This window comes from Oryzias latipes, chromosome 5, assembly GCF_053564925.1.
Source record: "Oryzias latipes strain Hd-rR chromosome 5, Olatipes_Hd-rR_3.1".
Classification (NCBI taxonomy): domain Eukaryota; kingdom Metazoa; phylum Chordata; class Actinopteri; order Beloniformes; family Adrianichthyidae; genus Oryzias; species Oryzias latipes.
This window is the reverse complement of record NC_136241.1, coordinates 34,911,314-34,937,500: the sequence shown is the minus strand read 5'-3', so window position 1 is coordinate 34,937,500 and position 26,187 is coordinate 34,911,314. Positions and strand designations below refer to the sequence as shown.

The 26,187-nt window shown below is 45.9% G+C and overlaps 1 protein-coding gene across 5 annotated transcripts in view; it reads left to right on the top strand.

The window, feature by feature from the left end:
- chd5 (chromodomain helicase DNA binding protein 5) overlaps positions 1–26,187 on the top strand; it is a 50,880-nt gene that overhangs the window by 9,532 nt on the left and 15,161 nt on the right. For 3 of the 5 annotated variants that reach the window (XR_013656113.1, XR_002873334.2, XM_023955306.2), the window contains exons 3-29: positions 4,759–4,974; positions 7,362–7,480; positions 7,962–8,203; positions 8,278–8,390; positions 11,098–11,224; positions 11,467–11,633; positions 13,684–13,902; positions 14,027–14,233; positions 15,318–15,529; positions 16,151–16,282; positions 16,354–16,462; positions 16,546–16,737; positions 16,823–17,023; positions 18,095–18,232; positions 18,296–18,417; positions 18,525–18,698; positions 18,778–18,919; positions 19,014–19,145; positions 19,253–19,370; positions 19,494–19,618; positions 19,708–19,954; positions 21,376–21,548; positions 21,897–22,071; positions 23,090–23,176; positions 23,256–23,344; positions 23,563–23,696; positions 24,281–24,425. Coding sequence is in view for 2 of the 5 variants with exons in the window: in XM_023955306.2 (XP_023811074.1) it covers positions 4,759–4,974; positions 7,362–7,480; positions 7,962–8,203; positions 8,278–8,390; positions 11,098–11,224; positions 11,467–11,633; positions 13,684–13,902; positions 14,027–14,233; positions 15,318–15,529; positions 16,151–16,282; positions 16,354–16,462; positions 16,546–16,737; positions 16,823–17,023; positions 18,095–18,232; positions 18,296–18,417; positions 18,525–18,698; positions 18,778–18,919; positions 19,014–19,145; positions 19,253–19,370; positions 19,494–19,618; positions 19,708–19,954; positions 21,376–21,548; positions 21,897–22,071; positions 23,090–23,176; positions 23,256–23,344; positions 23,563–23,696; positions 24,281–24,425 (4,257 nt within the window). In the remaining 3 variants the exon portion in view is untranslated. The remainder of the gene's footprint in view (positions 1–4,758; positions 4,975–7,361; positions 7,481–7,961; positions 8,204–8,277; positions 8,391–11,097; positions 11,225–11,466; positions 11,634–13,683; positions 13,903–14,026; positions 14,234–15,317; positions 15,530–16,150; positions 16,283–16,353; positions 16,463–16,545; positions 16,738–16,822; positions 17,024–18,094; positions 18,233–18,295; positions 18,418–18,524; positions 18,699–18,777; positions 18,920–19,013; positions 19,146–19,252; positions 19,371–19,493; positions 19,619–19,707; positions 19,955–21,375; positions 21,549–21,896; positions 22,072–23,089; positions 23,177–23,255; positions 23,345–23,562; positions 23,697–24,280; positions 24,426–26,187) is intronic. The other 2 variants (XR_013656114.1, XM_023955310.2) reach the window with 1 other exon arrangement.

The following is a 26,187-nucleotide window of genomic DNA, read 5'->3' as shown; positions in this document are numbered from 1 at the left end:
AGATATCGCGATAACAGTACATTTGTGATTTATTGTGCAGGCTATTCTATACAGTGAATGGTTGTGGATGACTGGGAAAAGCTGTATCAGGTAAAAGTTGTTGTGTTTCAATTGTTTATACACGAGTGGGCGGACCCCCCCCTTTAGGAAAAACACACAAACATAATTTTCTGAGGAAATAAGCTTCATCTTATCGGATTTTCTAATCAAAGAAGCTGAGAAATCCTCTGGAGCTGCTGGTCGTTCAAAGATGGTCGGCGACACAGAGAGGATGTCCCCCTCTTTTTGGGGGGACGGGGGTCTCCCTCCATCTGTCATGTTCCTCAAACAGATTCATCTTCATCTCCTTTGTTTTAAATGCAACACCTCAGTTTCCCTCAGCCGCTGCTTGTCTTTCTTTCCCTGCCGCCACCGCTGCTGCTGTAATTCACTTCCAATCGCTCCCCAAAGGTTTCCTGTGGGGGTCCAGACGGGGGTCCAGATGTCAATTGGAGTCAGAAACAGTCTGCGGCTCATCCCAGCCGGAGGTCTGAGCTGCAGCCAGCCCAGGAGGGATGCGGGAGAATTGGCGGAAACGGTTTGCTTTCCCCGTTTCTCATTTGCCTTGTGAAGCGAGGAAAAGGCCGTCAGAGGCGGTAGATCCTCTGGAAGCAGAGAGCCTGCTGAAACCCCCCCATATGACTGAAAAATGGCTGCTTTTCAAACCTCCTGCGTCTTTCTGAGGCTGTGAGTCAGCAAAGAGCTGCTCTGGAGCCGCTTGGCAGTGTTCTCCTCGTTTGGTTGAAAATCCGCTTCTTTTGTTTGATTTTCGTTTTGGTGGGATCCACATTCCTGATGAAGATGACGGGGACGCCTTGGGTGTGATTGGCGTCTGTGATGGTCTGTCCTCTCTGCAGCTGAGTCAGTGTTTGACATGAACTGTGGACCACCGGGCTGATGCTCTCCTTCTTTCTTGCTTTTCTCTTCACCTTCATCTCCACATCCATCTCCGCGCCCATCCCCCATCCACAATCTTCTATTTACTTTTTCTTTTTTCCCTTTTCCTTTTGCATAAATGAGATTTGTCTAGACGGGTGCTGCAACCACAGGCCTCTGCATAACAAGCTCGTTATGCAAACGCCTCTGATTGGCTGGCGCTGTTCCATTGGCTGCCACTGTGATAGAGTGTCTGTGTGTGTCAATGTGTATGTGTGTGTGTGTGTGTGGGGGGGGGGGGTCACAATGATAAAAAGGAAGAATGAGAGAGGAAACATTTAGGAGGTGCGTTAAGAGATGGAGTGAGAGAAAGTCATCGGGTGGAGGGCTGACTGAGGGGAACTCTGAGATGAAAGTGTGGTGGTGGGGTGTGTGTGTATTGGGGGGGGCGCAGATCTAGACACTGCTCAGATTTGGTCGCCATGGCAACACAGCCAGGCTGCCGGTGGGGTTGGCGAGCGCTGCAGCAGCGTGCAGCCTTTCCTCTGCCTGCGCCGCAGAGCAAAATGCCATCAAGTCTCCTCATGGAAGCTCGGCGAGCAACAGGCGCGTGGGGGAGCGTCCAGGAGGGGCCGTCCGTGCAACAAGCAGAGTCTGCAGACGTCCAGCAAGCAGACGCAGACGCAGACACCAGCTCCGCTTTCAGAGTGATGAAATGCCTCTGAAATATGCTGTTCATTAAAACCAAATGCTCCCCCACAATTAAAAATTCATACACACACTCGCTCTCATCTACCGCACAGAAGAAGACAAGCGAGGGGGGGGGTTCTTTTTGTTTTTCACACATTCAAGAATCCAGTGAATGTGTTTGTGATCAGACTGCAGTCCATCATCAAGACTTTCTCTGTTTGCAGGATTTCTGAAGCATGTTATGGAGGTGAAATCCCTGCGAAACATCCGCTGACATTCATTTAGTCACCACAATATTTGACTGCGTTTTCATTAATGATATTTCATTTATTAAAACCAGAGCAACCTAGAAGGAGTCGCATTTCCAGGAGAACATGCAGAGTTGAATGCTATATTTCTGAATGAAACTGAAACTTAAAGGGAAACAATTGGCAATAAAAAAGAAATGATCAAAGTTGATCATAAATAAAGTGAAAACAGCACAATAACAAAAAAGATATGTTTGTGAAAAATTCCAGCTGTTGTGCACCACAGCTCACGTGTCATTACGCCACCAACGAGGTACAGTGAAAAGAACATTTAATCCATATGATCCTGGAATATCTGGAAAAGTTCAAGGATTTGAAGGAGCAAAAGTCACAGCTGGAAAAAGCTGAAAGAGCTGAACATTTAAATAATTCTTCTTTCTCTTTCGGCTTTTCCCATCAGGGGTCGCCACAGCGAATCATCCTTTTCCACCTCACTCTATCATGAACATCTTCTACCCTAACATTAGCCAACTTCATGTCCTCTGTTAAGACATCCATATATCTCCTCTTTGGCCGTCCTCTTGCCCTCCGGCCAGGCAGCTCCATCTCCAACATCCTTCTACCAATATATCCACTATCCCTCCTCTGAACATGTCCAAACCATCTCAGTCTGGCTTCTCTGACTTTGTCGCTAACACAGGCAACATGAGCCGTCCCTCTGATGTACTCGTTCCTTATCCTGTCTAACCTGGTCACTCCTAAGGAGAACCTCAACATCTTCATCTCCGCTACCTCCATCTCAGCCTCTTGTCTCTGTCTCACTGCTACCGTCTCTAACCCATAGAGCAGAGCTGGTCTCACCACTGTCTTGTACACCTTTCCTTTGAGTCTTGCTGACACTCTTCTGTCACACAACACTCCTGACACTTTCCTCCAACCGCTCCAACCTGCCTGCACTCGCCTCTTCACCTCTTTTCCACACTCCCCATCACACTGAACTGTTGACCCCAAGTACTTAAACTCCTGCACCTTCTTTACCTCAGCCCCCTGTAACCTAACGCTTCTACCTTGATCCCTCTCGTTCAGACACATGTATTCTGTCTTACTACGACTGACCTTCATGAACATTTAAATAATTGAATGGTTGAAATAGATGAAACATTGTAGGAGGAGTTGAGTGGCAAAAGATGGAGGAAGATACTTGAATAAAGAAAGAGAAACAGAAAAACAATGATTGAATACTTTATAGCGTTCAACCAAATAAAAAATAAAGAGAAACAAGAAATTGATTTTTATCAATAGTTGAATTATTAAAAAATGAACATAAATTCTGTTTTTATACCAAACCAACTTTATTTGTAGAGAACTTACATCATCTGTGCAGACCTGTAGGAAACAGACAAAAGAATACCAAAGCGATGCATAAAATCTATTATTAATGATTTAAAAGTTACCTTGGTCAATTCAGACACAGACAATTAAGGAAGATTTAAAAATGGATCATGGGGAAGACTGTCTGACATGAAATAGAAGGTTTTATGAGTTTTATAGGGGAAGAACAATAATAAGAACCAAATTAGTGTTTGTCCTCATTTAGTCAATAGTTGACTAGAGGTCTAGAATCCTTCTTTTATTTGTCTTGGCTGAAGATACGATGCTAAGATCTATTCAATTTCAATTTGATTTTATTTATATAGGCCAAGTTCACAACAGTCGTCTCAGTGGGCTTCGTACCGGTAACACTAAGGTAAACATACAATCAAAACGGATAAAAAATGCATAGAATTCAATAGGATAATACTAAACTTTAACGAAACTGACTAAACTAAACTGGACATCTCTGCCCTTAGATCCCCCTTCGCGGTAAAACCGGAATCCGAAAAAAACGAACAAACCTCAGGGGTGCCCACATGAAGGAGGGATCCTCCTCCAGGACGGACAGGCGATTTAACAGAACTCTTAGAGAGAAATTATTTATCTAACGTTACAACTAAATATTTAAAGTCCAGCAAATGATCCTCATCCAGATAAAATTGGGGGACGACTGGGGGCGCGAGACGAGGCGGAGACAGGATCCACAGGTGTAGGAGCAAGAGCAGAGACGAGGTACTCGGTCAGGTACAGGAGCACGGATGAGCCAACTGCAATCTCCCACTCCCCAGGAGGGGAGAGGGAAAGAGGGACAATACATGAATCACTGCACCAAACAGAGGCATGGAGAACTAAATGATGAATAATGATCAAAAATAGAGAATAGAGGAAGGGTAGAAGTAGATTAGAAAAGAGGACAGAACCCCAGAGCACCATAGTTACCCCAGCTTCAACTTCTAGCAGCTTACTGACAAATTTATTGTTATTGTTAAGTTTAATTTAAAAAAATCACACTAAGTTAAATAATCTCTGAATACTAACTAGTCTGACAATAATCCTGTCCAAAGAGGAATGTTTTCAGTCTAACTTTGAATGTAGAAACTGAGTCGGCCTCTCTTCCATGAGCTGGGAGTTTATTCCATAAAACAGGGGCTTGGTGGCTAAACGCTCTACCTCCAACCGTACTTTTACTAATTCTAGGAACCACAAGCAGTCCTGCATTTAGTGAGTGAAGTGTTCTGATTGGATGGTAAGGGACTATGAGGTCCTTAATATAGGACGGGGCCATTCCATGTAAGGCCTTATAGGTTAACAGGAGGATCTTGAACTAAATTCTAGAATCAACTGGGATCCAGTGAAGTGAAAACAACACAGGAGTGATGTGATCTCTTCTTCTAGTTCCTGCTAATAATCTAGCTGCTGCGTTCTGAACAAGCTGGAGATCTCTGCTCATTAATAAGAGATGTTGGGAAATGTCTTGTTAATCCGTCTCCTGCAGGTATTAATGTACATGTCCAACCTGTGTCTGTGCCAGGGAGGACTCCACATCCGACTGGACAGTGACCCGGAGACGTCGGAGGTGGAGGATGAGCGGGAGCGCCCGGACATTGGCTCCGGGAGTGAGAGCAGTACGTACGTCACCATGAAGAAGAAGAAGAAGAAACCCAGGGAGAAGAAAGAGAAGAAGCCCAGGAAAAAGAAGAGGGACGGGGAGGAAGAGGAAGACGGCAATGATGACGGGAGCATGAAAGTAAGTCTGAGGCCAAATGGAACTGCACAGATGAACACTGGTCATATGTGAATATATGTGGAAAAGGTGAGAAAGGTTGTGGTCTTTACGTGATTTTTTTTTTTACTGATGTAACCCAAGTAAACCATGTTAAAACCACGGAAAAAGTACACATAAACCACGCAAAGATCACGTAAATCAGCGGTTCATTGAATTTCTTTGACACAGGACAGAAATCACAATGCGTCAGCACCATGGTCAGCTCCCGCCCCGGGCGCTCGGGATGCTTTGTTTTAATTAAACAGTCGGATTCCCCTGATCCGCACCAGCTCTGAGCCAGCGCCCAGCCGCAGCTGGGGAGATCCATGAAAAAGGCCTGGTACGCGTCCAGAGTCGCAGCCGCACCTACGGTACTCGGGCTCCCTCCCAGGAGGGACCCTGGCCTTAGGCGCGGTGCCAGACACCGCCCCGTGAGAGACCTGATCGAGAGACCTGAGCGAGCGGGAGGAAGTATTCCCTCTGAACTGTGCGTGATTTTATATATATATAAATAAACCATCATAGTAGTAGGTTTAGGGGCTGTCATCTGGACTTTTCAAAGTTGAAGACGTTTCACCTCTTATCCCAGAGGCTTTGTCCATTCTGAATTAGCTGGTAAAAGAGCTGGTATATATGCGCTCATGGGGGAGGAGTCATACCTGAAACTGGACGGTATTGTCAACTACATGGTTTCGGGTCGTTAAGAGTCCTTTGTCCTCAGCTGGGGGTTGGGGATCCAGATACTCCCTCCCCAACCTGGTCATCTCTTTCAGCTGTTAACGATTCAGGTGGAACTGGTTCGGTTTGTTTGGGTTTCAGAACACTGCTGTAGATGGATGGAAGAATAAACCTGAGACCACCATTCTCATTAACTGGCTCCCCAACCCCACTGAGCGTCACCGGTGGTTCATACCTGAAAAGTTCGTTAGGCATATGTGGAACGATCGTGGAAAGACATAAATTTTAGTATGCATCTTGCAAAAATCCCGCACAATTGTACAAGATTTATGTAATAATTGCATATAAACTATGTTAAATAAGCATAAATTGCTCAATCGACCAAAAATGTTTAACAGCTCAAAACTGAATTCACGTAAGGAACAAATGACGAACGCAAGAAACACATCAATTACGTATTTCACGCATGAATCACGAAAGACCAAAATTTCCTACGTGGAAACTGCGCTAATTGTACATAGCGGCTGTATTGTGTGTCCAAAGGAGAAAGAGTCCCGGGCCAGAGCTTGGGGAAACCCTGTTCTCCTTCAATAACAAAACTCACTGCAGCTCATTCCTCTCCAAAAGTGTGTCACGGCTGCAGCAACCTCCTCATAAATAGAAATGGTGGAATGGCCTGGTTTATGGAGGCGGAGGAAGAGGTGAGATGAGGGAAAGGGGGGCGGTGCTGCTTTCAGGGACCCTGTCAAAGGCAGTAGAGTGGCCACTCGTGCAACACTAGAACCATTTAAATCAAGGAGGTTGTTCTGGTTTGATGACTGATAACTGCTGGAAAATTGGTCCTTTGATAACGTCAGATGGGAGTGACAGCAGGGATGCTGGTGTGCAGTTCACATCTGATGGTTAAACCCTGACACCTGAAAGACCCACAGCGATGAAAGTCCTGTTTGTGGTGTTTCCAGTGGGTTTTTGTGGAAGTATTTCTTTATTGAAATCGTTGTGACTCAGGAGTAGATGAAAAAAATGCAGTTTGAAAAAGTTAGAGGTAGAGAATGCAGTGGGCGGGGCCATAGGCTCCCTGCTCTGCTCTATTCTGCTCTACATCCACCTGCAGACCAACAGATCCATGAACGTCTTTGTTTTCCTGGTCTGAGCTGGAATCTGGATCAGAACTGGACGGATGGATGGATCTGATATTGCACCACTAATGTTAGGTTGGCGGTGTGAGGGGCTGTAAGAGTGTAAACAGAGAGCTCTCAGACACAGGGAGGGGAACGGGGTTGCTCTGCACCAATGGTATCTATTTATTTTTTAATTTTACATTTTTATTTTTTTCTTCTGTCATATTTCTTTCTTTCTTTGTAATTATGTATTTGAATTCGGTCTTTTAAAGTTTGTCTTCTTTCTCTTCTTATTTGAAACATCTCTAAATAAATCAGACATAAAAATAAATAAAAGAATTCCTGCAGCTCTGCAGACACTAGATCCTAGAAAAGAACGACGAAGGTTTTTTGCCTAAAAAATCCAAATAAAGAGACCACTGGAAAAAATGTGATCGGAGTGGGATTTGTCTGTTTCTGTAAAAGGGGACAAAAAGTAATCCCTCACTTTTTCGGTTCATAAAATGCATGTCTTTGAATCACTTATTCCCTCCTCTCTGTGTAACGAAGGTCTTCTCTGCGCCCCCACAGGAACCCAAATCCTCCGGCCAGCTGATGCATGAATGGGGTCTTGAAGATGTTCAGTACGGCTTCACAGAGGACGACTATAAAACCATCACCAACTACAAGGCTTTCAGCCAGTTCCTGAGGCAAGCATCCTTATCCTTTGGACTGTCACACTCCCCCAGCTGAGTTTTTTTCTCGCAGGAGTCCACAGTGAGACGAGAACGCGCCGTGACGAGCAAACACTGCTCGTTTTGTTTGAGAAAGAGATCCACTGCCGGTAGAAAGAGTGGAACTCACCTGGGGCTGTCTGGCTCTGCTGAGCCTGTGCTCCGACAAAGTGGAGCACGGGCTCCTGCGGCGCCTCAGCTGCTCGCTGCACGCCGGTGACAGCCGGGGGGCTCTGGGACTCCACGCTCTGACCCGCCGTCGTTCACGGGCCAAACCTCAAGCTGTTCCCTGACAAATCACAAACGGGACGCACACAGCAAATCGAGTAGAACAGAAGTGAAGGGCCAGTGCAGTCTCAGCAAATCAAGCCCCCCTTCTATCAGTCCTGAGGGAGGGGGGGGGATGAACTGTGACATCATAAAGCTGCTTATTATTGTCCCCCCCTCTTGTTTGCAGGCCTCTCATTGCCAAGAAGAACCCGAAGATCCCCATGTCAAAGATGATGACTGTGCTGGGGGCCAAATGGAGAGAGTTCAGCGCCAACAACCCGTTCAAGGGCGCATCCGCCACCGCTGTGGCTGCCGCTGTGGCCGCCGCCGTGGAAACCGTCACCGTGGCTCAGCCCACGCCCGTCAGCTGCAGCCAGCCCACTGCTCAGCAAGGTCCATTAAAAAAAGCCAAAACCAAAGAGGGAAAGGGTGAGGCTCGCCTGTCTGTGACCCCCCTGCTGGGTGAGTGGTGGCCGGCTGGCTCTGATGACTGTGTTTCCCAGGACCCGGGGTCCGGAAGAGGAGCAAGGCCGTGAAGGATCTGAAGAAAAAAGCCAAGCCCAAAAAGACCAAATCAAAGTCAGGCCAAAGCGGGAAGAAGAAGAAGGCGTCTTCGGTGCGTGATCTTCTGAGAATCGAAACAATCTCACGTGCTTTTAAAATACAGATTTTACGCATGTGTCTGGATTCAGTCAAGAGTTTGATGAACACCAACTTTCTCCAACTAAATGAAGCCAAAACTGAGTCTTTGCTCCTGACAGTCGCCTCCCCCAGATAGTCCAATGGTTCGGTCCACTTGCTTCCTCCACCAGTCCGTCTGTCAGGAACCTCGGGGTGACTCTAGACCTGGTTTTAACCCTTGACTCTCATGTCGGGTCACTTATTCGTTCTTGTTTTTATCATCTTAGAAACATTGCTAAACTGAGTCCAATTGTGTCCTGAGATGGAGATTCTCATCCAGGCTTTTCTGTCTTCTTGTCTTGATTTCTGCAACTCCATCTTCACACGTTTAAGCAGAAAATCTCTAGAACGGCTCCAGGTTTTCCAGAACGCTGCTGCAAGGCTTTTAACCAGTTCATCCAAGATTTCAGACCTCATTCTATTAATAATCCAAGTTTTCACCTGTCCCCCGTTAATAATCCAAGTTTTCACCCGTCCCCCCGTTAATAATCCAAATTTTCACACGTCCCCTTGTTAATAATCCAAGTTTTCACCCGTCCCCCCGTTAATAATCCAAGTTTTCACACATCCCCCCGTTAATAATCCAAGTTGTCACTCGTCCCCTTGTTCATAATCCAAGTTTCCACTTGTCCCCCCGTTAATAATCCAAGTTTTCACCCGTCCCCCCGTTAATAATCCAAGTTTTCACCCGTCCCCCCGTTAATAATCCAAGTTTTCACACATCCCCCCGTTAATAATCCAAGTTTTCACCCGTCCCCCCGTTAATAATCCAAGTTTTCACACATCCCCCCGTTAATAATCCAAGTTTTCACACGTCCCCCCGTTAATAATCCAAGTTTTCACACATCCCCCCGTTAATAATCCAAATTTTCACTCGTCCCCCCGTTAATAATCCAAGTTTTCACCCGTCCCCCTGTTAATAATCCAAGTTTTCACTCGTCCCCTTGTTCATAATCCAAGTTTTCACTCGTCCCCCCGTTAATAATCCAAGTTTTCACTCGTCCCCCCGTTAATAATCCAAGTTTTCACACGTCCCCCCTTTAATAATCCAAGTTTTCACACGTCCCCCCGTTAATAATCCAAGTTTTCACTCGTCCCCCCGTTAATAATCCAAGTTTTCACACGTCCCCCCGTTAATAATCCAAGTTTTCACACGTCCCCTTGTTAATAATCCAAGTTTCCACCTGTCCCCCCGTTAATAATCCAAGTTTTCACACGTCCCCCCGTTAATAATCCAAGTTTTCACACGTCCCCTTGTTAATAATCCAAGTTTTCACCCGTCCCCCCGTTAATAATCCAAGTTTTCACCCGTCCCCCCGTTAATAATCCAAGTTTTCACACATCCCCCCGTTAATAATCCAAGTTGTCACTCGTCCCCCCGTTAATAATCCAAGTTTTCACACGTCCCCCCTTTAATAATCCAAGTTTTCACACGTCCCCCCGTTAATAATCCAAGTTTTCACTCGTCCCCCCGTTAATAATCCAAGTTTTCACACGTCCCCCCGTTAATAATCCAAGTTTTCACACGTCCCCTTGTTAATAATCCAAGTTTCCACCTGTCCCCCCGTTAATAATCCAAGTTTTCACACGTCCCCCCGTTAATAATCCAAGTTTTCACACGTCCCCTTGTTAATAATCCAAGTTTTCACCCGTCCCCCCGTTAATAATCCAAGTTTTCACCCGTCCCCCCGTTAATAATCCAAGTTTTCACACATCCCCCCGTTAATAATCCAAGTTGTCACTCGTCCCCCCGTTAATAATCCAAGTTTTCACCGGTCCCCCCGTTAATAATCCAAGTTTTCACACGTCCCCTTGTTAATAATCCAAGTTTTCACCCGTCCCCCCGTTAATAATCCAAGTTTTCACCCGTCCCCCCGTTAATAATCCAAGTTTTCACACGTCCCCTTGTTAATAATCCAAGTTTTCACACGTCCCCTTGTTAATAATCCAAGTTTTCACACATCCCCCCGTTAATAATCCAAGTTTTCACCTGTCCCCCCGTTAATAATCCAAGTTTTCACCCGTCCCCCCGGTTAATAATCCAAGTTTTCACCCGTCCCCCCGGTTAATAATCCAAGTTTTCACTCGTCCCCCCGTTAATAATCCAAGTTTTCACCCGTCCCCCCCGTTAATAATCCAAGTTTTCACCCGTCCCCCCCAGTTGTTAATCCAGCTGCTCTGGCTCCCCATCCGTGTCCGAGTACATTTTAATTCCTGCTTTTAACCCACACAGCTCTCAATAGCCGAGCACTGGTCTATAGAAAGACCTCGAGCAGCCGTCCACTCCCAGCAGGTCCCTGAGGTCATGTGACCAGGGTCTGCAGGTTGTTGCAGACTAAAGGTGACAGAGTCTTTGCAGCAGTGGCTCCATCCTCTGGAACTCCCTTCCTCTCAGCCTCACATCTGCAGACTCAGTGTTTTCTTCTAAAAAGCAGATAAAAACATCTCTATTGATTTTTCATAATTCTCTTTATATTCTGGGTTTTACTGTGAAGCACTTTTAAGCATTTTTTGAAGCATTTTTATCTTGAAAAATAAAGTTTATTATTATTATTAGTCTTTCACCCTTTTCTGGCTGTTGGCTCCTGATTTCATCTATCCTAACCCGCTGAAGTTCTGAGCTCTTTGTCCTTCTTCTCCAGAGCGAGGAGGACTTTCTGGAGGAGTCGGACTTTGACGACATCAGCATCCACAGTGCCTCTGTGCTTTCTGACACCTCCGGGGCGGCAAACAAGAAAAAGGCCCGGCGTGGGCGCAAGAAAAGGAAAAGTATGCAGGCAGAAGTGCTGTGTTGTTACCTCTAAAATGCCTCAGGAACCCAGCTGATGGATTATGGGTAATGAGGAAATATTTCCTCTGAGCTTTGTTTGGTTTAGAGAAGGTTCCTGGGGGGGTGTTAGTAGCAGCTGGTGTCCTCGTGCAGCGTCCTTCCTCCTCGCTCGTCTCCTGCCGATGCCGCTCCCCAGCACGCCGGGCCCCCCCTCCTTTAACTACGTCTTCATCTCCTCCAGAGGAGGACGGCGACGGCTACGAGACAGACCACCAGGACTACTGCGAGGTCTGCCAGCAGGGCGGAGAAATCATCCTGTGTGACACCTGTCCGAGAGCCTACCACCTGGTGTGTCTGGACCCTGAGCTGGAGAAGGCCCCCGAGGGCAAGTGGAGCTGTCCCCACTGTGTAAGCAATTCTCTTCTCAGCCACATTTGATTATTTGAGCAAAGATAAAGAGGCATCCTGAATATTTTGTGGTCCCGTTCAGCACAGCAGAAAGCTTCATGAAACGGGAAATTACTTCAAGATCCTTCAGGATCGTGTTAGGTAGACGTTTTTGGGATGAGAAAGTGTTCCGATCTGGTCCTGGGGGGTCTGTTTCTGTCAGTTTTTTGGGGGAATTCTTTAGGTTTGCGTGTCAATGTGATGTTTGACCCGCATGTGGACAGCAGGGGCTCCGACAAGGGACTCAAACCACATCAGATCCAGACTTCGCTGCTTGACTGATAAACACTTTTCCTTCTGATCTTTTTAAAAAAAAACTCAACATAAAAGATAATATTTAACTCAGGAGAAGTTTGATGTGTTTCATGTAGCGTTTTTCCACATTAACATAAAATGCATACCAGGGTGGATCTCAGTTACAGTATATAAGAATTTCTGTAAAATGTATAAAAAACGTTTATTTTAAGATTGACCCTCACAGTTTTTTTTTACTTGTCATGTCCAACAGCTGAGCAGACAGAGGAGAGCTGAAGGCCTCTTGTGTTGGACATATTTGACTGTTACAACAGGGGTTTATGAATCTGACACACTAGGTGTATATTTGAATAAACCCCTTTTGTGATTTATACTAAACTTTATTTATATAAATTATATTTGTAACAGGTTTTTGTTTGGGCCAGACAGAAAAGAAAAGGAGGGACCCTGACTAGGCTCTAAACTCTTTGATAAGTTTGCCAATGATTGGACCCCCCCCCCCCCCCCCCCCCCCCGCCCCATTAGTGTAGTTTTAATGCTAACTTTGAGGTTTTTATCTTTATATATTTTGGTTTAAAACAAACAGAACAACCGTTGAGACACATCATTGTAGTGTTTTGATAGTTTAGTGGAGGATCGCCTAGTTTTTGAAACATTTTTCATTTAGTTTGGACTACTAGGGACGACAGTGGCACAGGTGGTTGAGCGGGTCGTCCAATGATCGAAGGGTTGGCGGTTTGATCCCCGCTCCCACCAGCCATAATGTCGTTGTGTCCTTGGGCAAGACACTTCACCCTCCTTGCCTCCAGTGTGGCTCCACTGGTGTGTGAATGCGCATGAATGATCCCGGTGATGGTCAGAGGGGCCGTAGGCGCGAAATGGCAGCCACGCCTCTGTCAGTCTGCCCCAGGGCAGCTGTGGCTACAACCGTAGCTTACCGTCACCAAGTATGAATAAGGAGTGAATGAATAATGGACACAATGTAAGCGCTTTGGGTGACTTGAAAAGCGCAGATAAATCCAATCCATTATTATTATTATTATTATTACTATATTATACATTTTAATTTTGTCTCTACATGTTTGATCTTTGTTATAAAATATAAAAATAATTTGTTCTCAATTTTTGCAGTAAAAATAGACTAAATTTACTAGTTAAAACTGAGTTTTTCTGGACAGTTTCAGGTTTATTGTGGAGTTTTTGTGTAATGTAATCAAGAAAATCTGTAAAAAAGAGAAGCTAAAGTTCTAATAAAAACAAGATGGACATCCAGGATTTCCACAAAAGACAAATTATTAGAGGAAGTTGTAAATTAGAGTAATTTTTACAATTACCGATAATTATCAATAATTTAAAAACTACATTTATTGCTTAATTGAGCAAAATGTTGTTTTTGTCTGCATTTTTTGGGGAACCACAGATGAAATTGAACTAAATTTCAGGAGGTCCGGTTCTGACCCAGAATTTATATTTAAACACAAGAAACTGATGCAGAGGAGATGAAAACTAATCCAGCTTTTTCTGTTTCACAGATAATTCTGATCATTGTTGCAGCTTCCACCTCCTCCTCTGCTGTCAATCCCCAACTTAGGTCCTGATCTGGGTTCTAGAGTGGTTCTGTTGGGCCACACATTTTGACCATCAAGAGCAGACCGGACTTTCTGTCCCTTTTACCCTCCTGGCTTGCCAGTGTGATGCTGTTTGATCAAACTGTCAGTAAATCCTCCTTATTCCTCATATTTTCTGTGCGCCTCAGGAAAAGGAGGGAATCCAGTGGGAGGCCAAGGATGAGGAGGAGGACGAGGAGGAGCCGGTGGGCGAGGAAGAGGACGACCACATGGAGTTTTGCAGAGTTTGCAAGGATGGAGGGGAGCTGCTGTGCTGCGACACCTGTCCGTCATCCTACCACATCCACTGCCTCAACCCGCCCCTCCCTGAGATCCCCAACGGGGAGTGGTTATGTCCCCGCTGCATGGTAAGCTCCCGGTTCACGGTTCTCCTCAAGTTCTCCTCCCGGTACTGAGCTGCACGTCTCAGGAAGCTTCTGTAGAACGTTCCGCCTGGAGGGGAGTAGTGACTGAAACCTCCTCCTCCCTCAGTGTCCCCCTCTCAAAGGAAAGGTCCAGAAGATTTTGCATTGGACGTGGGGGGAGCCCCCGCTGCCGGCCGAGCCGCCGGCAGGACCTGACGGAAAGCCGTCCGACCCCCTGAGCAACCCCCCGCTGAAAGGCCGCCCGGAGAGGGAGTTCTTTGTGAAGTGGGCGGGGCTGTCGTACTGGCACTGCTCCTGGGTCAGCGAGCTGCAGGTGAGGTGCCAGAACTCCAGGTCCGGTTCAGGTCCGGTTCAGGTCCAGTTCAGGTCCGGTTCAGGTCCGGTAGCAAAAGCAGCTGCTGCTTCTGTCTGTCAGCAGCTGAGCAGAGAATATTTTGAAGCACAGTTCTTCTTCCTTTCTGCGCCTTTGAGCAAAAATTTGACGCCTGCTACAAACTGCTACCCGGGAAAATGAATTTCAGGCTTGATGAACAAAAATCAAAAAAGACGACATCACAGCGGCCGACGCCATCCAAAGGAAGGAAAGGCGCCAAAATCTTTTCTTGAAATGTCTAAATCTACTCATGAAAACAAAACACACGTGTCGGGGATATCCAAAGGAAGTTTAAAGTTATTATGGGATGTCCACAGAGTTTGGCAATCTTCGCTTTTTTTGTACTTATCTAAATTTCACCTACATGGTACCAGTTTAAAGCCTATAACCACAAACAAAGATTCCTTGACCTTTGACCTCAGGAAGAGGTTCTTGAATAACTTTGTACAAATTAAAACTGCTCCCAGGGATTTGGATCTATCACCTCCTAAATCTTCGAGCATCATTCTACATCATCAGCATCAAGCTACTTAAAATAATGTTGTTGTTTTTTTAAGTTAGCGGGTCAAGCTCACGTGTTTCTTTACTGCACGCACAATTTTTAGTGAAATGTTGTGAAAATGTGAAAGATGAATCCCTGGCTCAGGTACATGAAACGATATAACATGATATAAACATATTAGGGATGTGGGCGTGGTAAACAAAAAACCAAGGAAACAGGAAAACAATGATTGAAGGATTTATAGGATTCAACCAGCTGCTTTTGCAGATTCCTCTAAAAACTGCAGAGACGATCAAAAGATAAAATAGTTGCCATGGAGACAAAACAAACATTAGAAAAAAGTTAATTTTTAATGAATTTGTCATGTGCAGCTCTGATCTGGATAGCAGTGAGGCTGGATCAAAGGGGTTTGGCCATGGGGGGGTCATACAAAAGTGAAATTTTTTCCTAAAGTTTAAATCACATAAACATCATGGGTTTGGAATATTTGACCAAAACCTGCTGTGTTTTGTGACTGAGCAGCTGGAGCTGTACCACACCGTCATGTACCGCAACTATCAGAGGAAGAATGACATGGACGAGCCCCCCCCATACGACTACGGCTCCGGGGAGGAGGAGATCAACAACGAGAAGAGGAAAAGCAAAGACCCCCAGTACGCGGTGATGGAGGAGCGCTTCTACCGCTACGGCATCAAACCCGAGTGGATGGTCATGCACCGGATACTCAACCACAGGTGAGCGCGTCACGCCCCCCCCCTCCTTCCATCAGAGGCCTGATGAGACGATGTGAAGCTGCGGTACTTCTGAACCCGCCGTTTCTGCACCAGTGTTGCCTTCGAGTTCATCTCTCATCTCAAACATTTGAAACCCAAAGATGACTCATGATTGGTCCAAATCTCAGAGGTTTTAGAACACAGATGCTGCTGAGGAACCTTCAAAACTCAGTTCCCACTCTAAAGCATGGTGGTGGGAGTATAGTGAGCCTGCTGGTTTTGCTGTTTGGGGCACAGTAAACATTACAAGGGTGAAATACATGTGTGTGTTTTTTTAAAAGAACTATGTAACAATCTTGATCTTCCAACAACACAGGGATTTAAAAACAACCTGAATGTCTTTAACCTTTTTCAAAGAAACTAAAATCAGCGTTCTAAAGGAAGTCCGTCACAACCAAGAACCAATAAAGTTGTGGGGGAACTCTTGGTTAGCGTGCTCATCAACCACCTGACCAGGGAGCGGGTGATGCTTCAGACGTTTCAGGGCTTTCAGTCGACAGACTTTACATTATTAGGATATATATTCCATAAACAGATGCTGCCTCATCAATAAAACCTTTTTTTTTGTTTTTTTCTGTGTAGTTTTGATCGGGACGGTGATGTGCACTACTTGATCAAGTGGAGGGACCTGCCGTATGACCAGTGCACGTGGGAGGTGGATGATTTCGACGTCCCGGAGTACGACAGCCATAAAGCTTGTTACTGGGACCACAGGTTTGTTCACCGGATCGCCAACATTTTCAGGACTTTCTGTCGCTGGATGTGGGACTTCTTTGTGCTGCCAGGGAGCAGATCTTAGGCGAGGATCAACGCCCCCTTGTGGTGAGGAAAGGGAAAAAGCTACGAGAGGAACATCAGAAGAGAGAAGCTCCCCCTGATGCTCCCATCATAGATGTACGTTTTTACAGACGCATGCTTGGAAGTAATGATCACACCCTGCAGGAAATCTCTACAGTCGCAGTTTTTCCTTCTCACAGCCCACCATCAAGTTTGAGCACCAGCCCTGGTACATTAATGCCACCGGAGGGACGCTGCACCCGTACCAGCTGGAAGGCCTGAACTGGTTGAGGTTCTCGTGGGCTCAGGGGACCGATACCATCCTGGCTGATGAGATGGGTCTGGGAAAGACGGTGCAGACAATTGTGTTTCTCTACTCGCTGTACAAAGAGGTGGAAAACAAAACTCAGTCTATAAACGTCATGGAAAAAAGTCCTAGTCTTGTTCAGGTTTTGAATGTCTCTCCTGTGGGTTTAGGGTCACTCTAAAGGGCCGTTTTTGGTCAGCGCCCCTTTGTCCACCATCATCAACTGGGAGAGAGAGTTTGAGATGTGGGCTCCAGACTTCTATGTGGTGACGTACACCGGAGACAAAGACAGCCGGGCGATCATCAGGGAGAACGAGTTCACCTTTGAGGACAGCGCCGTCAAGTCTGGACGCAAAGTGTTTCGGATGAAGGTAGCTGTCACTCAGGACGCTCTTGCTCTCTGCAAGCTGGTTTTATGGAGCTGCAGATGGAATGTTTCTTGAGGCCTTCGTCACATGCATCCTCACGGGGGGGGGGGGGGTCGCGTAGACAGGAGCGGCTGCATCTTAAGGGGAGCACAGTCATGTTGAGGCTCAAACGTCCACCTCAGAGACTTCATGAAAATGGAACATTGTCGTGTACGTGGTTATTGTATCGTGAAGTATTTGTAAGGATAGTGGCCTTACGACCATACGGTGACCGCGCACACTGGGTGTGCACGTGATGTGCCAGTGTCTGTGGGACACAAACTACACTCTGATCGTCTACTTTCCTAACTTCTAACAGTCAGGCTGCAGCAGGGAGCGTGCACGGATCACGTGAACAGCAGGATTGGGCTCTTCGTGGAGTCTGCAGGATTTGCGGGTTGAAAAAAAAGGAAAAATCTGTACGGCAGGTCTGCATCTCACCGACTTCATCCTTAAGCTACGTTTATACCGGGCACATGTCGCGCGTTCAAGACACTCGCTGAACATGGCGTTCACACTGGATTGTAGGTACCTGACACTACCACCTGTACTCACAGTTGGAAGACGTTTGGTCCGTGATGTTGAAGCGCTGAAAATCTGGTGAATCTTGCTATTCCGATAAATGACAGAGTTGGAGTAATAGATAACTGCAACGATCACAAGATCTGCGTAGGGACGCGTGAATACGAGATTTTTGAACGTTGAAACCTGAAACGAGCATTTACATGGACTTTTCATTGAAAATGGTCGCTCAAATGTTTCCGAGGCCGGTGTGAACGCAGCTCAACTTCCTCTTACGTGCTGCATGCGTGTTCACTACAACCTGTCGTCTGCATGGAAGAAAAATCTACATGAACATTTTCTCTCTACGGGTTACTGAGCGCTCTACAGCCTTAGTGCTTCATGCAGGTTACATGGGAGCCCCGTTTCCACCCAGAAGGGGCAGTTGGGACTGAGACTTTAAGAAGCAGTCAGCAGAAGGTCAATGCAACGCGTCGTCTTTGTCTGGTTTGAACCTTCTGATGTTTCCTGCAGAAAGACACTCCCATCAAGTTCCACGTTCTGCTCACGTCCTACGAGCTGATCACCATCGATCAGGCCATCCTGGGCTCCATCTCGTGGGCCTGCTTGGTTGTAGACGAGGCGCACAGACTGAAAAACAACCAATCAAAGGTAGAAGATCAGCTTTGACTCACTCTGGCAAAGACGGCTTGATCATCTTTGTCTCCTGATCAGTTTTTCAGAATCCTCAACGGGTATAAGATTTACTACAAGCTGCTCCTCACCGGGACTCCTCTTCAGAACAATCTGGAGGAGCTGTTCCATCTGCTGAACTTCCTCACCCCCGATCGCTTCAAGTAAGGCTATCTCCTGCCCCCCACGGCCGTCTTCTCTGGGGCGGGGAACTCAGCAGCATGTGGGATCTCCTGTTGTCTTTTCTTTCTGTGACTTATCCTCTTTATAGCAACTTGGAGGGCTTCCTAGAAGAGTTTGCAGACATCTCAAAGGAGGACCAGATCAAGAAGCTCCACGACCTGCTGGGCCCACACATGCTCAGGAGGCTGAAAGCCGACGTCTTCAAGAACATGCCTGCAAAGACGGAGCTGATCGTCCGGGTGGAGCTCAGTCCCATGCAGAAGTATGTCCGGTGGGGGGGTGGGGAGTGGAGCATCACCCAAACTCTGACCGCCACCCGTCTGTGTCATTATCTGCTGCAGGAAGTATTATAAGTTCATCCTGACCCGGAATTTCGAGGCCCTGAACTCCAAAGGTGGAGGGAACCAGGTGTCTCTTCTCAACATCATGATGGATCTGAAGAAGTGCTGCAACCACCCGTACCTGTTTCCTGTTGCTGCTGTGGTGAGCCGTCCAGGCGGGCTCATTCTTTGGGGATTGTTTATGCTGCCAGTGAGAATCATTTTTAAGATGATCAGCACCAAATGTTGTCTTGAAGGAAGCTCCTGTGCTCCCCAACGGCTCCTACGACGGCAACCTGCTGGTGAAGTCGTCGGGAAAGCTGACGCTGCTGCAGAAAATGCTGAAGAAGCTCAAAGACGAAGGTCACAGAGTTCTGATCTTCTCCCAGGTAAAGGTCAAGGTTTCTGCCGGAAAGCATGAGGGACTAGGTCGGGTCCTGCATGAACTTTGTGCTGAAACGAAGCTTTGAGGCTTCAAATCCAGTCTTGTTTACAGATGACCAAGATGCTGGATCTGCTGGAGGATTTCCTGGAGTTTGAAGGTTATAAATATGAGCGTATCGATGGGGGGATCACTGGAGGCCTGAGGCAGGAGGCCATAGACCGCTTCAACGGTGGGTTTTCCTCAGAATCGGTTGGTTTGAGCTCACGAGGCGGCGGCTTTCACACGCACGCCGACCTTCTTCATCACCGTCTCTTTCGTGAAAATGCAATTGCCGTGTTGGTTGGCGTCACAGCTCCGGGCGCGCAGCAGTTCTGCTTCCTGCTTTCCACGCGGGCGGGGGGTCTGGGCATCAACCTGGCGAGTGCAGACACCGTCATCATCTACGACTCGGACTGGAACCCGCACAACGACATCCAGGTACCGCGTCCCCGCTGGGACTTTTCGAAACAGCCCCGGCATTTCGGATGTCGGCGTCTCTTCACCCCGCCCCCCTCCCCCTCCCCCAGGCTTTCAGCAGAGCGCATCGCATTGGCCAGAACAAGAAGGTGATGATCTATCGCTTTGTGACTCGGGGCTCCGTGGAGGAGAGAATCACTCAGGTGGCGAAGAGGAAAATGATGCTGACCCACCTGGTGGTGAGGCCCGGCCTGGGCTCCAAAACGGGCTCCATGTCCAAACAGGAGCTGGACGACATCCTCAAGTTTGGAACCGAGGAGCTGTTCAAGGATGAAATGGAGGCGGCTCGAACCATGGGTACGACTGTGCTCATGACAGAATCCTCCAATGACTGAGGGGCGAAACAAACAAAGAAAAAGCATCGTAAAAAACGCCACAAATGACCGAAAAAGAGGTTGCATAAAAATAGGAAAAGAAAAGGAAAATTCACTAGAAAGTAGTAAAATGATCCGCTCACGTCGTTTCTACCTAACGAGAAATCAAAATTTAGAAACAAAATAAGCATTTAGAAAGGAAAAAATACGATTAAAAAGCTGTTAGAATGACTTCAAGTTGAATTTTTTTAACTAGTTCTAAGCAAATTTTTGTGGTTTTTTTTACATTTTTATGAATCTAATTGTAGTTTAATTTGATTACAGTGACAATAAACGCGTGCAAATGTGGAAATGACTCGTTTTAGAGCAAAATGTGAACAGAATGAAAATACCTTGTTGATAAATCCACATAAAAATCTAAAGCTTAGAACATAAAGCTACATTTTTGTTTCCAAAACAAAGACGATGACTGCCAGCATGACCTGAAAAGTGAACCAAAAAAACCAGGGAAATTTGATTTTTTTGGAATCTCAAATCAAGTTTTTCTATCGTCAATAGTTTGGAGCAAAACAATATGGACGGATTTTAATAATAATGTCTTTATTTCTAGATCCTAGCTCTTCATGAGACAAAATATTCTGGACTGTGGTGATTTAGACAGAAGCCTGTAGAGCAAAGAGACGTTTAAACATCTGAAAACCTGGTTAAAAACCTAAACATATACTGTACTTAACATATAAAGTAAACCAGTTTTGTTTCATAATTAAATAAACATTTTGGGATCTTTTTAGCGTTTAAATAAACTTTGATAAGAAACTGGCCTCCCTCAGTAAATCTAAAATGAAGGATAACTTTCCTGAAAGGTTCATGAAAAGCTGAGAAAAAAATATATTTCTCAGAAAACGTTTAAAAGAAAAATTAGTAGAAATTGTTTAGTAAGATTTTCTTTAAAAAGTTTGAAATCAAATAAATATTGACATTTGGAACAAACAATCATATTTAGGCATATTGCCCTGGTATTGGAAATATTATGTCTTAAAATAAACGTGTATTCCTCCAAAAATCTTTAAAGTACATATAATTGGGCCTTTTCCCCCAAATATCCTGTTTTAAGTGCAACAACAGCTCAATCATCCTTCATTCCAGACCACATTTGTCTTAAAATAAGACTAAAAGGACCCATTTTAGGATAGATTTGTCCTCAAAATGATCACACAAACTATGAGTCAAATAAAACCTTTCAAACCAAACGACTCACCAATCACAAATGAAACAAAAAAAATAAGATTTAAAGTGAAAAAAAAGGTTTCATAAAAGATTTTAATTAGAAAAGTCATTATGTCTAAAAGTTCTGTAGGTTATCAATCCATGTCCGTGTTGGTCATCAGTGCTCTTCATCACCAGGCGATAACAAAGACGGAGAGGAGGGCAGCGTCATCCACTACGACGACGACGCCATCTCCAAGCTGCTGGACCGCAGTCAGGACGCCACCGAGGACACGGACATTCAGAACATGAACGAGTACCTGAGCTCCTTCAAGGTGGCCCAGTACGTGGTGAAGGAAGAGGACGGAGAGGTACGAACACCTTCGTCCTGCAGGTCCTGGGGGAGGGTTTGGAGGCGCTGGACGGAGCGGGGTCTCCTCCCCGCCAGCGGGCGATGTCCCTGATGGTTTGAGAGACTTTTGGGCTTCAGAAGAAGCATCAGAAGGGGTTTGGGATGCAGAAGTACGAGATGTGGAGCTTCTTTCATTAAAGTTCGGATTCTTTATGTGCCCAAACTGTCAAGACTCCAACATTACAAATGACTTTCTTGCTAAAATCTTCTAGATAGCGTCACGTATCAGAGACATTTAGCAGTCACTGATCAGGCTTCTTCATGAATGAGGCACATTTTGAGGTGATCGGTGTTCGTCTGCGTCCAGGAGGAGGTGGAGAGGGAGATCATCAAACAGGAGGAGAACGTGGACCCCGACTACTGGGAGAAGCTCCTGCGGCATCACTACGAGCAGCAGCAGGAGGATCTGGCCCGGAATCTGGGCAAAGGCAAACGCATCCGCAAACAGGTCAACTACAACGACACCACCCAGGAGGACCAAGGTACGTTCTGCCCCCCGCCTGGAGGCCCAGACGCTCCGTCTGAACCCACATGTCTGCTGTCAGTGCTTTAGCTCAGTTTAGGGGAGTTATGCATCTTCATTTTCCTCTCGGATTCTTCTGAACCATTTGCTGAAATAATTCGGAACTGTCCTCGCAGCAAAACTGATGCTACATTCTAAAATAATAATAATAATAATCTCACAGCAATTATTGTGTCCGCCAGTCAGCGAGCAACTTTGGCTTTAAAGAAAAAGGCTGAAAGATGTGAATAAAAAAGTTTTGGTTCATATCAGTCAAGTTTAGTCATTTCTGTTTAAATCTTTTAACGTCAAAATGAAAGTAAACGGTTTAATTATTAGAATAGGCTTAAAGAACATCTTGTTGCAAAGTTCTTAAAACGCAATTACAAATACATTTTTAGTAAAAATTTGATTTTACACCAATATTTTATTGTAAAAGGAGAGGAAGGCTCATCAAAGTCAGCAAAATGAGATTTCACTTAAATCTGCTGCAGCAGGAGGATCTTATTTGACGCAGGATGGGTTTTATTTTGAAAGGAACTTGTATATCCTGCTGTCAAAAGCAAACAGGTCAAGTACATTAGACTGGAGTTCAAACACAAACAAAGACTCTAATTTGGAGTTTTTGCATAAAAAAACTGCAAAGAGGCGAGCGGCTCCAGAAAAAAGGTCAGCGCTGAATCTGACTGTAAAGCCCCTGTTAGTGTGCCGGTTCTGGATCTGAGCTGAAGGTGTTCTGAACCTGTTCTCCCGTCGATGCTGGTCTGGAGCTCCTCACAGGCCTGACGACGTCTCTGGTGACCAGAAGAGCCGCCTCTCTGCTGGATTCTGTTCTTTAAGAGCAGACACCCTGAGCCCCTCAGCTCACCTCCAGAGGACACAGGCCGTGCACGTGCATGCCCTGCTTTCCTGTAGCGATCTGCAGTGTCATGGCGCCCCCAGGTGGCCACCAGCAGAAGCGAACACAATGTACTGTTTCTCTTTGATGTGTGGCTCAGAATGGCAGGATGATCTTTCAGACAATCAGTCGGAGTACTCCGTGGGGTCCGAGGACGAGGACGAAGACTTCGAGGAGCGACCTGAAGGTGGGCGGGCTCTGTTTTCTTGTTTCTCCTGGGGTGGAGGTGGAAAGTGAGGGTCTGACGGCGGCTCGGTCTGTTGTAGGGGGACGCAGACAGTCTCGCCGGCAGCTGAAGAACGAGAAAGACAAACCTCTGCCTCCGTTACTGGCCCGGGTTGGAGGCAGCATCGAGGTGCGAACAGTGTTTTTCCCAGAGGGGTTTGGAAAGAGTTTCAGTGAAAACTAGGAAGGACGTTAGTTTCCATTCATGGCAGCAAAGGAGGCTTCCCTTTTCTGCAGCTTTTCTGCTGAGGAACAAATTCATAAATATGACTATCACGACAGCTCCAGTCAGTCGTGTTTGCCCTGCGTCCTCTCATTTGCACTTTTTCTGCTTCTCGCCATCACCAGGTCCTGGGGTTCAACGCTCGCCAGAGGAAAGCCTTCCTCAATGCCATCATGCGCTGGGGCATGCCCCCACAGGACGCCTTCAACTCGCACTGGCTGGTCAGGGACCTGCGAGGGAAGAGCGAGCGGGAGTTCAGGTGCTTCTCTGGGTTTTTGATCAATTATTCACCGCAACACGCCGAGTGCTGTCAGGTGATTACACTCTGAAGGCTCCCCGGAGCAGCAGCCGGCCTCAAAGACAGCCTCCTCATAAACCTTTCACAGCTTGTCTGTTTGGTGGAGACTGCAGAGGAGCTCGTGTCCAGTTTGGCATGCGGACGGCGTATCTGCTGCAACCAGACTGTTGCTGCTTCCAGACATCACTGTGCTAACCAGGATGGGGTTTTAGATGGACCACCCTAATTCTGAGGAAAATCTCCACAGCTTAAAACACTGACCTTTTGACACCAATGATGTGTGGTGATGCGTCCGCCACAGCAAAGACACACCGACCGTTCCGACTCGTCAGTCACTGCAGAAAGAGCTAGCCTCAAAGAGGAAAAGACGACTCGTCTTTAGATCCCAGCACGGAAATTCTGGACTGTGTTGATTTGGAGAAAAGCTTGTAGAGAAAAGAGAAGTTCAAACCGCGTCAAATACCTTGAATTTCTACAAAGGTGGTTTGAAGTCTGTGTCCATCATGACATTCCTGTAACTGCTGCTCGTGTCTTGCTTCATCCAGAGCCTACGTCTCCCTCTTCATGAGACACCTATGCGAGCCGGGCGCCGACGGAGCAGAAACGTTCGCCGACGGCGTCCCTCGAGAGGGCCTGTCCCGTCAGCACGTTCTCACCAGGATCGGAGTCATGTCACTGGTCAGGAAGAAGGTAACGAGCAATCAAACAGCGACAAAACACATTTATCGGCTCATTGGATGAAAAACTGCAGAGTAGACCTTTTTACTGGTTTAGGGGTTTTTTCTAGTTCACAAGTCCGTCAAATGCAAAACGCAGATCAGAACTGTCTGCCACACAAACATGACAGAGTCACTGTTGTCTAAAAGGATTTTCTCATGATCAGAATTTAGAACAAAAATAAGGAAAAATGGGATTCAATTCAAAGAGTCAAGATATAAATCGATATAAAATGATCAATTAAAGAAATTATATCACCTTCAAAAAACGCGTTTGAAAAGAAATGCCTCAAAATACACAATCAACCAACCTTGTTGCTGATTTTAGGTACGCAGTGTCTGTTTTTCTAAACTTCATTTTTGATGTAAATCATATGCATATCTATAGGCCATATAGCAGATATGCATATATGTTTAAATATTGTGCCTTTTTCCCACTTTTTATGCTTTCTTCCAAGTATGTCGAAGGGGCAGAAAAATGGGTTTCCTTTCATTTCCTAGGTTTTAAGATCTGTTGTTTTATGTTTTATGGAGAAAAAAAGGGCTGCCAAGAGCAAAAACGTCTGACGGATCTTTGTCAGTCACGATTGTTAAAGACAGATGATCTAAACTGCTCCTAAAGGACCTCAGAAATGACCGGCACCGTGACTTTGAGGCTGTGCTGAGGAGGCTGAAGGCGACCGTGGAGACAAAAGCTTCCTCTGACGGTAAATCAGGAAGAAAAACCTGCAGCAGAACCAGTTCTCCGACCGGCCCATCATCCGCTGTGACCCCGCAGAGCGGCAAACACGTGGAAGGGCTATCTGCAGCTCAATGAGAGAAGAGGATCACGAAATCACTGGACCATCAGTTCCAAAACATAAGAAAGAGGCACGAATAAACACAAAGTTACAGAACATGTGGTGGAAGTTAGAGAACTTGATGAAGATGGAAGAATTCAGAATCCACTGGAATGTGTCCAGACAGCTGAAAGAGAAATATTTGAACGGAAAAGTTAGTGACTAGAACAATTAATACGTCCAAATATACTGAGGTAAGAAGAATATTAGGTCAAGACTTAAAGGAAATTCTTTTATTTTGAAAAGCTTGAGTAGGCAGGAAAAGGAAGTGGGATGTCAGGAGACATCTTAATACGGAGACTCTCTCTTTCTCATGTCATAAAACCCTTGGTTGGGGTTGAGGCCATAACCTGCTGATGGCATCCTACAGCGGTAGCCGCTGTACCACAGCCCAGTAGGTGGTTTCATGCAGAAGAAAAACTTCCCAGCAGCAAACCTGACTTAAAAAAAAAAACAGACAAACTTCACGGATCACTTCAAACGATTAAATAATCAGAATCTGATTTGGAGTTTTCATGTATTCCTGCAATAGTTTTCCCATTCGTCACCTGCTGAGATCTTGATTGAACAGTTTTATCCCCCCCCCCCCCCCCCCCCCCCCCCCCTGGAGTGGGTTGGAAATAAGCCGGAAACGAACTCAAACAGTGAAACATTTTCACACTTTCCCCCCTAAAACCGAACGTCTCTGTTAATATGTCAGTGTGTGTTACAGGAAGCTCATTCTTTGCTCTATTTTCCCTGTTTTAGTGACGTAAGTGAACATTCCCACACAGCCTTTCTTCATTCAGCCCGTTGTTATGGATCAAAAACAGAATTAATTCTACAACACCTTTTCTAGATAACATCACAAAGTGCTTTAAAGTGTACAGATAAAAAGAAAAAGTACAATTTTTAGAA